Here is a 12,141-nt window from a genome sequence, read left to right as displayed (position 1 = left end):
TTCTAAGGTAACTAAATTGTAAAAATGTTAACCTTGTAGTGCCTGCAAGCACCTGGGTCTTGAAATGGATCCACATGAGGCTTAGGACAGGGGTGTACAACCTTTTCAAGTACGCAGGCCACTTAACCGACTTGGTTACCGGTGGCGGGCCACAATGAGCAGAGCAGGCGGATGAGAGTTCCATGTCCACTCTGTATATACAGAGCAGATACGGATACAGCCTGCTTTACACTATGGGCCCTCCGATCCACCCAGATGGAAGGGGAAAGATCCCCTTCTGTTTTTTTTTTTAGCTGATCAGATTGGATGTAGGCGGGTGCAAACAGACACAAGTCCATTTACATCTGCTGCTCCATAGAGGAGAATGGAGGAACCGATTGGGTCTGCCTGAAAAATGGACAGGCGGACCAAATCGGATAGATCATGTGAAATGGGTCTTAGGCCGCTTTCACACTGATTCGCTGTGGTTTACCCGCACTATGGGTGCAGCGCAGTGCACTTGTGGCTTTCCTGAGGGTTAGCTGCACTTTGACATATACTTTTATTAAATCCTGCAGGTGTGGTGCACTTTCTTAAAGCACACCAAACCCGCAGGTATTAACAGAAGTCTATGACTCAGTGCAGGTAACCCACAGGTACACTGCATTGGACATGCAGATCAGTTTGAAAGCAGCCCAGAGTAACCACTGCAGAAGATATATGCCCATACTGTATATAAACTGTGATTTTAGAATAAAAAACTGACCCTAAATAATAATCTTCCATTCAGGAATCTCCCTTGCTACAGGTATTGCTGGCTGTCGCTGTCCTAGGTGGAGTGAAATTGGTATAACTCTGCCTCCGACATGAGCCGGCATTATACAGGAAGCATCGGCTTAGTTGGCTCTGCTCCCTCTGCAGCTATGCTTCCTGTAGCACCGACTCCATTCAGAACACGGATGCTCTGGGATGGCGGGTCTGAAAGCCGTGATCTGGGCTTGCTGACGCACCGTCCCAGAATAGGAGGTCGCAGGCCACATCGGAGGGCTCCTCGGGCCACAGGAGGCACCCCTGGATTAGGATGTAAGGGTAGTCTTGTCTTTTTTCTAAGCTAAAAACTCTACCTCCTCCTGAGTCTACTAATCACCCCCTATTATTCAACTGAAATATTTCTGAATTTTACTAGGCAGTTGACTCTCCTGGCATCTCTTGAAGGTAGCCAGTCTCATGCAGAATTTTGGGTCCTATACAGCCTAGGGCTAGGATAATAGGAGGCCTCGCAAGAACACTGGGATAATTTGAAGACTAATACAGGTGCTTGTAGACACCAAAATTGATCAATGATTCAGAACTGTTAACTCAGAAAGGTGTAGGCCATGTCAGTTTCTCTATAAAGATGGAACAGAAGCAAGACACACTTCTTCAAGTAGAACTCCTGTGTCAAATCACATACTGTTTTTTTTCAGACAAAACAGACTGGAGCTCTTTTATTCTTTACAAAAAAAGTAAAGTTAAAAAACTCAAACCCTTACAACATAAATATAAAACCGAATTTTACAAATAAATTAAAAAATGCTAATTTTGCCTGCATAATTAAAGTTTCCTAAACCCAAAAATGAAAACAAAAATCTACATCCTACCATGCCTTTTATCTATTAATATCCCTGCATTCTTTTTCTTATGGCGGCTTCTACTTTTATATAAAAACTGTTTTTAAATGTTATTCCCAGTCATTTCCTGTAAGGAGGTGACAACACATAAGGAGCAAACAGGAGCAGCATTGTTGCCCTTAGCAGTGTGCTTCCGCATCCCACTCAGCCTCAACTTCAGTCTCAGCACCCTGCCGTTTGTGGCAGAATCACTGCCCAGCTCTGCCGTGATTGTCAGGGTAACTGCCCAGCTCTGCTGTGATTGTCAGGGTAACTGCCCAGCATTGTTGTGATTGGCAAGGCACTGCCCAGCTCTGCTGTGATTGGCAGGCTCACTGCCCAGAACTGCTGTGATTGACAGGCTCACTGCCCAAAACTGCTGTGATTGACAGGGTCACCGCCCAGAACCGCTGTGATTGGCAGGGTCACCGCCCAGAACCGCTGTGATTGGCAGGGTCACTGCCCAGCACTGTTGTGATTGGCAGGGTCACTGCCCAGCACTGCTGTGATTGGCAGGGTCACTGCCCAGCTCTGCTGTGATTGACAGGGTCTTGTAGCCTTAAGATGTGCCTTTTCAGTGACATGCATTGGGATCTCCAAAGACTGATATGTCCCAGACTCTGCAGCGCACAGATATTTCAAACCTCTAAAAAGGTAAAAGGCAATAAAAACAATAAGAAACATGCTATTCTGTATGCCAGTTTTAACTGAAGCACAATTCCGGGCAAATAAATAATTTCCATCTTGCAGCGGGATTGTGCCCACATGGCAAGGGTTATTTGCTTGTTTATGTCTAGGGAAACAATAAAAGAAAATATACTTACCTGATCCTCTGCTCCTTTCTGCAGCTAGACTGGTCCCCGCAGCTTTTGCACTGCTGAACTCTAGTGGTCTTGACATCATCAAGACTGTAGCAGGGTATATAGTCCTGTTTTGGACAGAAGGACAATGGGAGACAGTCCACCGCCAGATCATGGGGGAGCGGCTCCCTCCAGGGGAGTAGAGAACAGAGACGTAAAATGGTTTCTCCTCCCCCCCAGGATAAAATGAGCTCTTAACCCCTACAATGCTGGCAAAGCCCCACTGCAAGGGATACATTTTTTTGCCCAGAGTTGGGCTTTAAGGCTTTAATTATACTTAAAAAAAGAAGACTCCTGTGTAGACTCCTCTGCCAGTCTGAATACAGCTGAGCCATGACAGTAGGGAAGTAACAGGACCGTTAAGCAGACATCAATGAGAAATTAATATGGGTATAATGAACAGGAACACATACTCAATATACTCCCTCTTGTTTTCATTTGTTACGACCATTTCTGATCCATTTGGCTTCAAGTCAACCTGGTAAGTCTGAAATATAAAAGAAAGGAGATCATGCTCTTAATATACAACATTATCTTAAGTTGGAAGGCGAAGACAATTGTGTAGGAAATACATAAGTTTTTTAAATATATAAGGTGTCTCTTTTACACTATAGGAGACAGTATAACCACACAGGTTATGGGGAGAAGGGACTAAAGCAATCAGGAAGCCTTCACTAATTAGTGTATAGCACAGGAAGGTCCTCTTCTTAATAAAGAAGGAATGTCCCATTCTTTCACATATCCCAAAATAGGAGAATTTTCCCTCATTTTAGGATGGTCTTCTGAGCCATGCAAATCGTTGCTTTACACCCCGTTGGCCAGATCCAGAACTAGTAGTGTCTAGTGCAAAAATAGCCCAATATAATACAGTCATTTATTCCAAACAGCATACGGTTTAGGCTATTAGTTCATCATTAACGCAGTGTGTGAAAGCCATGGCTTCATCAGAGTATGATTTGGGACACAATAAGACAGTACAACCAAAGGTAATGCTAGAACTATAGACAAATATGTATACAGCGCTATATAAAATCAAATAAAGTGACAATGTGCATCATATAAATCAATAAACTCTCTTACAGTGCAATATATATTCCTCTTAGGTACAATACATAATGTCCATAAAGTGCATTCAAAGTAAAGTGCACTTTACTTTGAATGCACTTTATGGACATTATATATTGCACCTAAGAGGAATATATATTGCACTGTAAGCGAGTTTATTGATTTATATGATGCACATTGTCACTTTATTTGATTTTATATAGCGCTGTATACATATTTGTCTATAGTTCATTTCTCCCATTCGTGAAGGAGGTTCTATATAGCTGCTGTATTTTCTTTATGTGTCCCAAATTATTGACACTATACCACTTTATATTTAATTGTGCGGATTTACCTTTTTGCACAATGCTAGGACTATATCAAGCACAGAAAACCTACAAAAATTTGGCTCTCCAAGCAGGTATAATATTATGGGGCTTTAACTGAAACCTTTACCAATTTCTACTTAAACATTTACCTTTCTATGCAGTTGAACAGGGGCTTAAAGGATAAGTTCACCTTTTCAAAAAATGATAAATCCACATCTTTTTGCACGTAAAAAAAATATTATTTTTTTTTTATTGGGAGCCTGCAAAGCATTGCACCCATGATCAGCAGAAATTTTTTTTATACAAAAAAAATCGTATGTGCAGTCCACAAAAAAAACAAAGTAACCTTAACACAGATTAGGTACACATTCTACAATCTACAGTTGGGAACATGTTAATGAAAACGAGAGCAGAAAGGGAATAACATGATGGGCTGCTGTGGGCATTACCAGTGTTTTTTCTTTTCTGAAATTCACAGAAGGAAGATCAATTTACATTCTCTGCTGTACTGAATGGTTAAAAAGCAACAATGCATCTGTAAATGTATATTTATGCATGTACATACCTGGCCAAAATTCTCTTCATCTATACAGAACCTGAGATCCAGCTCAGTTGGGTCATTTTCTAATATCCATTTTAAAGAATTATAGTATTCGCTATCCTAGGGTGTAAGAAGAGATAAAATCATGTCAGAGATTTCCAATAACGAGATTTAATAAAACAGAAATACATTTTGAAGATCACTTAGAATGATATCACCTATACCTGACAAAAAAACAGCACCAACAAAGTAGTGGCAGAGTTTGGGTACATGGCGGCTTATACACGCCTGTGCTCACTGACATCTGGCTGTGATAATGATTATTAAACCTTCTACACATGGGGTTTAGAGCTTGTTGAACCTACAGGGTACACAATAGTGTGATTGCTGAGAAACAAGTGCAAGGGACATCCCTGCATGCCAATCACGGTGCAATCACTCCATCTAGTGGCTTTTGAACGAAACAACGTACAGGAACGTCGTTTCGCACAATAGCGCCACTTTGCCGCAGTATATATGCTGCGGCCCATCGGCAAGTGCTCTAAAATGGTCCTGTGCGTCTTTAGGTCAGATTCAGGTACAAATTCAGGCAAAAATGTAGACCTAATTCGCACCTGAACAAATGAACAGGGACGCACCAGATGACAGCCAGGAACTCGCAGCGACATATGTGTGAACCTGGCCTCAAGCAGGCTTTGCATTCCCATTGATTTATATAAGAATACAAAAATATATTTGAAACAAACAAAATCCTGACAACACAGGCCCTTATACAGAGTCCAGGGTGCTGTGGTAATACCCTGCAAACCAGGAAATGGGTTGAATATAAATGGGCATCATTTAACTTAGAAGAGGACCAACACTGGATCGCAAAGCAGATGAGACTGCAGGGACAGCACGAAAAAGGAGGAAAGTATTGCAGAAAGAGTTGCATTTTTACTTTTGGAAATAATGGGTTGTTAAAAAAAAAAAACTTGGGACTTCATTGCATACTTAGTCTTAGGCTTCATTCCAAGTGTTCTTAACCTGGGGGTTTGGGGGAGTATCTATTCCTCTTGTGGGGGCATGTGAACCAAATGATGAGAGTACTGGATTGGATCTTTAATAAAAAAACTGAAACTGGATTCTCTGCATTATTGAAACTAAAATAAAAGTGAAGAAATCGACTTCATATATCAGCTGACAAGCAAGTAACATTGCCAGAAACAGAACCTCAATCCCATGTGTTGATTGCACAGTTGTACCTAGTTTGTGTCTTTGTGGTTTGGTGTTTTCACACAAAAAAACCTTATGTTTGGCTTTCAACTGTTCAGTTTCTAGCTATCCATATGCAAAGCAATACCAAATGATTGGTTTACTGGTACAGAATAGCACTGGCGATGATAATTTAGAGCAGGGGTCTCCAAACTTTCCAAACAAAATTCCAGTTTACTGTCATTCAGACTTTATAGGGGGTCGGACTGTGGCCAGTGGGAGTAGAAAACGTCCTGGCATCGATGGGAGTGAACAATGCCCTATTTTTATTAGCAAAATAGTGTTCCATCCATGGGTTCAGTGGAAGGAATATTGCCCCCATCATTGGTGTCAGTGAGAGGAATAATGCCCCATTAGTATGATCAGTGGGGGGAATAGAGACACGTCATTGGTATCAGTGGGTATAATAGTGCCCAATCATTTCTGTCAGTGGAAGGAATATTGCCACCATCATTGGTGTCAGTGAGAGGAATAGTGCCCCATCATTATTATCAGTGGGGGGAATAGAGACACGTCATTGGTATCAGTAGGGATAATAGTGCCCCATCATTATTATCAGTGGGGGGAATAGAGACACGTCATTGGTATCAGTAGGGATAATAGTGCCCAATCATTTCTGTCAGTGGAAGGAATATTGCCACCATCACTGGTGTCAGTGAGAGGAATAGTGCCCCATCATTATTATCAGTGGGGGGAATAGAGACACGTCATTGGTATCAGTAGGGATAATAGTGCCCCATCATTATTATCAGTGGGGGGAATAGAGACACGTCATTGGTATCAGTAGGGATAATAGTGCCCCGCCATTTAGGTCAGTGGAAGGAATAGTGTCCCATCATTGATGTGAGTGGAAGGAGTAGTGTCCATCACTGATGTCAGTGGAAGGAGTGGTGCCTCATCATTGGCAACAGTGGGAGAAATAGTGCCCTCTCGCTGGTGTCAGTGGGAAGAATTATATCTTATTGTTAAAGTCATTGGGAGAAATAGTGCCCCCAAGGGCTGGAAAAAAGCAAGTTAAGGGTCAAATTTGTCCCATGGGCCGCAGTTTGGAGACCAATGAATTAGCCAGTCTGGTAATAGGGGAATGGGGATGTATCCATTGAGGGTCTATATTTGTTGAGGGGCGTGGCTGGAGCTGCATGCGGTAGGACGCGAGTGAGAGGAGCTCCGCCGGCCGTTTCTCCTAATCTTCAATATCCTGCACCCTAACATCCTGGATTGCCTCCCCTTGTGCCTCCTGACCCCCCGCAACATGTCGCCGCCAAAAAAAAAAAATCGGTGGACACCACCGCCAAGCTGGATAAATTTTGACGCCTGGAGAAGGAGCTTCAGGCCCAAGATGGCGCCGCAGCGGGACCGGAGGTAAGCGCGGCGGGAGCCGAGACAGAGAGGGTCCTGGAAGCAATATCTCAATGCCAAGCATCCCTTACCACTAAGATTGAGGAGGTGAAGTTTGACATCTCCCTGGTTCACCAGGACCTCCAGAAATTAAGGGAAAGGGTCACAGATGCGGAGTAGCGGATCAGTGGGGTTGAAGACTCCCTGCCCCCCTTACAGCTAGCCTCTGACAATCTCCAGCTACAAGTCACACAATTGCTGATGAAGCAGGATGATATGGAGAATAGGCTGCGGAGGAGCAACATAAGGCTAATAGGCCTGCCTGAGGGAGCTGAGGGATCCCACCCTTCAGACTTTCTGGAACAGCTGCTAATTGATACCTATGGTCGGGAAGCCTTCTCCCCCACTTTTGTTGTGGGGTCTGTATTTGTTAAAAGAACTCTGGCTCCAAGGAATAGTCCTTGCAATGTTTATATAGTTCTTATTAGGCCAGGCTAAAGAGATTTCAGAAACTTACCACAGACTCCATGTCCTTCAGCGTTATTTGTTTCCCCAGCATCATTTTGTAGAAAGGCCGAATAAAAAACCCTGCAAGAAAGCAATAAACACTGTTGACACATAAAAACCCAACTGACAGGGAACATGGCACAGTTTGGGAGGTTTTCTTGAGTCCTGACAATGAATATCACTAATAAGATGCCGCTTCTGAGCCCAATTACAGGAAGAAATAGAAAGAGACAGGAAATCAGATAGATACAAGTAATAGGACACACGGCACTTTCTCCCCATAATGCACAGCAGCTTCCATTACAGTAATGAGATCATCTAAGCACTGATTAGCTTTGTGTTCCTGCTGTCTGTCCACATCACATTTCCCAGCAGTGCCGCCAGGCTGGGAACACAGCACTGCTCGCTGCACGCTCTTATATCGTATAATGAACTCTGCTGTGATCGCCATAAACGACTGCTAGAATCTGCTGGGCACATAATAGACTGGAATCATGGAGAATGTGACGACAGCATGGCTCAGGGTTATTCCCATTTATATGAAGGAGCTGGTATTAAGATACTGACATGTTTGGAAATAAAGAATATATGTGTTTTGAAGATATTTTCACTGTAAATAAAGCAAAGGAAATGAAGCAAATGTGCAAATATAACCTGCCATTATTTTTCATTCTCATGCTGCCCCCCCTTAGAGCTATACTGGAACTCATAAAGTGGATGTAAACCCTCACATATACCCAGTGAAGTGAACAGCCTCTGATGATACACAGAGATGAAACAAATCCTCCAAAATAGGTTTTACTTGTTTATCTGCAGTCTTCTCTTCCCTACACCCTTACAAAGCAGCAGATTGTGTTAAAAATATTTCACCATCTGTCAGAAACACAGAGGAGGGGGCAGGGAGACTGCAGTTACAGTGTGTGAGAGCTGATTGGAGGAAAGGCACCACACACACACACACATACACACCAAGCTCCGTTCTGAGCTCTCACTTTGCTTATAGGTTATAGGTTATATATTGATTTGTGCAGGGTGTGCTGAGGGGTTTTCCAATCTCAGGTGCACACTGAATAGAGCTTTGATTTCTCCATCTTCCAGCTCTGCCCCTTCTTGCAATCAGCAAACCAATCAAAACACTACTATTATTAGCCAATAATGCACCCTTATTGGTTAATGCAGGGGGTCTCCAAATTTTTCAAACATAGGGCCAGTTTATTGTCCTTCAGACTTTAGGGGGGCAGGACTGTGGCCATTAGGAGTAGAAATTGTCCTGGTGTCAGTGGGAGTAAACCATGTACCTTTGGTAAAAAGGGGAGGAATAGCACCCCCATCTATGGTGTCAGCGGGAGGAATAGTGCCCCATCATTGGTTTTAGAGGGAGGAATAGAGCCCCATCATTGTCATCAGTGGGAGGAATAGTGCCCCATCATTGGTATCAGTAGGAGGAATAGTGCCCCATCATAGGTATCAGTAGGAGGAATAGTGCCCCTTCATTGTCATCAGTGGGAGGAATAGTGCCCCATCATCGGTATCAGTGGGAGAAATAGTGTCCCATCATTAGTGTCAGTGGGTGGAACAGTGTCTCATCATTGGTATCAGCGGGACGAATAAGAATACTATCCCATCATTAGTGTCAGTAGGACAGATAGTGTACCATTATTGGTACCAGTGGGAGAATACCATCATTGGTGTCAGTGGGAGGAATGGTGTCCTATCATTGGTATCAGTGGGAGAATACCATCATTGGTGTCAGTGGGAGGAATGGTGTCCTATCATTGGTATCAGTGGGAGTATACCATCATTGGTGTCAGTGGAGGAATGGTGTCTCATCATTGGTATCAGTGGAAGGAATAGTGCCCCACCATTGGGAGAAATAGTGCCCCGTCTTTGGTGTTATTGGAGAAATAGTGCCATGTTATTGATGTCGGAAGCAGGAATTATGCCCCATCGTCGGTTTTATTTGGTGGAATAGTGTCTTGTATCAGTGGAAAGAAAGGTGCCCCAGGGGCCAAATAAACGTGAGCAAAGGGCCGCATTCAGCCCCTGGGCCACAATTTGGAGACCACAGGGTTAATGCATGGCAGAAAGGAGAACTTGAGACCTCTATTTAGTGTGTACCCATGACCAGAAAACAAAATTTATTAAAATATAACAAAGTTCAGCACTTAAGTCAACTCTGTACAGAGTGACAACCCAACAAACTAATTCAGCTGATGCAAAGTAGCCACTATAAGATGCCTGTACATAGCTTACCATTACTTCCCCACTACCCAAACTGTCACCAGAGTGCAAGTAAAACCCTCACTTCCCACAATTTCACACTGTGCCTGAGCGGTCAATCAAAAGGCCCCAGCACTGTCACATGGTTGAGGAGACGCTTGCTTGCAGGTTTTGACTGTTAAAAAAACCCAAAATCTAGCAACGAAACTTGGTGCGCACTGATGGCATTAGTAATTCTGAAAATGGAACTAAATGTAACTTATAATATCTACATAATAGCCTCGACATTAGATAGGTTAGTTGTAATTCAGAGCAGAGTTCGTTTTAAAATATATTAAATATTGCTAGAATGCTTGTACGTGTGCTGTATGTAGAACATAGTATAAACTTCTATGAAATCCTTGTGCAGAGAATCTAGGAATAGGGTGCATACTAAGCCACAACTTATGTCAAAGTCAGAAACAATGCCAAACTTGTACTGGGCTAAATCCTATCTCTGCAATTCAACAGTCCAATGGCTCAACTTTGGTTATTAAACTGCAAAATGACATTGGGCTTTGTTTAATGCCAACTTGGACAGATGTCCAGACCAAGTACAGTCAGGTCCATAAATATTGGGACATTGACACAATTCTAATCTTTTAGGCTCTATACACCACCACAATGGATTTGAAATGAAACAAACAAGGTGTGCTTTAACTGCAGACGTTCAGCTTTAATTTGAGGGTATTTCCATCCAAATCAGGTGAAAGGTGTAGGAATTACAACAGTTTTATATGTGCCTCCCACTTTTTAAGGGACCAAAAGTAATGGGACAATTGGCTGCTCAGCTGTTCCATGGCCAGGTGTGTGTTATTTCCTCATTATCCCATTTACAAGATAAAAGGTCCAGAGTTCATTTCAAGTGTGCTATTTGCATTTGGAATCTGTTGCTGTCAACTCTCAATGTGAGATCCAAAGAGCTGTCACTATCAGTGAAGCAAACCACCATTAGGCTGAAAAAACAAAACAAACCCATCAGAGAGATAGCAAAAACATTAGGGGTGGCCAAATCAACTGTTTGGAACAGCCTTAAAAAGAAAGAATGCAACGGTCAGCTCAGCAACACCAAAAGACCCGGAAGACCACAGAAAACTACTGTGGTGGATGACCGAAGAATTCTTTCCCTGGTGAAGAAAACACCCTTCACAACAGTTGGCCAGATCAAGAATACTCTCCAGGAGGTAGGTGTATGTGTGTCAAAGTCAACAATCAAGAGAAGACTTCACCAAAGTGAATACAGAGGTTTCACCACAAGATGTAAACCATTGGTGAGCCTCAAAAACAGGAAGGCCAGATTCGAATTTGCCAAACAACATCTAAAAAAGCCTTCACAGTTCTGGAACAACATCCTATGGACATATGAGACCAAGATCAACTTTTACCAGAGTGATGGGAAGAGAAGAGTAAGGAGAAGGAAAGGAACTGCTCATGATCCAAAGCATAACACCTCATCAGTGAAGCATGGTGGTGGTAGTGTCATGGCGTGGGCATATATGGCTGCCAATGGAACTGGTTCTCTTGCATTTATTGATGATGTTACTGCTGACAAAAGCAGCAGGATGAATTCTGAAGTGTTCCCGGCAATATTATCTGCTCATATGCAGCCAAATGCTTTAGAACTCATTGGACGGCGCTTCACAGTGCAGATGGAAAATGACCCGAAGCATACTGCGAAAGCAACCAAAGGGAAAGAAGTGGAATGTTATGCAATGGCCAAGTCAAACACCTGACCTGAATCCGATTGAGCATGCATTTCACTTGCTGAAGACAAAACTGAAGGGAAAATGCCCCAAGAACAAGCAGGAACTAAAGACAGTTGCAGTAGAGGCCTGGTAGAGCATCACCAGGGATTAAACCCAGTGTCTGGTGATGTCTATGTGTTTCAGACTTCAGGTTGTAATTGACTGCAAAGGATTTGCAACCAAGTATTAAAAAGTGAAAGTTTGATTTATGATTGTTAACCTGTCTCATTACTTTTGGTCCCTTAAAAAGTGGGAGGCACATATACAAACTGTAATTCCTACACCGTTCACCTGATTTGGATGTAAATACCCTCAAATTAAAGCTGAAAGTCTGCAGTTAAACACATCTTGTTTGTTTAATTTCAAATCCAGCAAGCATTACAAAGAGTGTACGGTAATAAAAAATGTAAAGACGAAATCAAGGCGGCTAAAATAGAGCACGAGAGACATATAGCGGAAGAGAGTAAAAAGAACCCCAAAAAATTATTTAAGTATATAAACAGTAAGAAAGCGAGGCCAGAGCACATTGGCCCCATAAAAGACGACAAAGGAAATTTTGCCACAGAGGACAGAGAAAAGGTGAAAGGGTGAAAGTGTTAAATAATTTCTTCTCTTCAGTCTTCACAAAAGAATTGG

At 42.7% G+C, this 12,141-nt stretch overlaps 1 protein-coding gene across 6 annotated transcripts in view; it reads right to left on the bottom strand.

Annotated features, from left to right (window-relative positions):
• The window catches only part of NEDD4L (NEDD4 like E3 ubiquitin protein ligase), a 629,231-nt gene that overhangs the window by 19,140 nt on the left and 597,950 nt on the right, over window positions 1–12,141 (bottom strand). For all 6 annotated transcript variants that reach the window (XM_082259755.1, XM_082259756.1, XM_082259753.1 and 3 more), the window contains 3 exons: window positions 7,512–7,582; window positions 4,427–4,522; window positions 2,902–2,975 (listed from right to left, as the gene is read on the bottom strand). In XM_082259755.1, the coding sequence (XP_082115881.1) occupies window positions 2,902–2,975; window positions 4,427–4,522; window positions 7,512–7,582 (241 nt within the window). The remainder of the gene's footprint in view (window positions 1–2,901; window positions 2,976–4,426; window positions 4,523–7,511; window positions 7,583–12,141) is intronic.

This window comes from Pelophylax lessonae (assembly GCF_965119305.1).
Source record: "Pelophylax lessonae genome assembly, chromosome: 1".
Lineage (NCBI taxonomy): Eukaryota > Metazoa > Chordata > Amphibia > Anura > Ranidae > Pelophylax > Pelophylax lessonae.
This window is presented reverse-complemented; position numbering and strand designations above follow the sequence as displayed.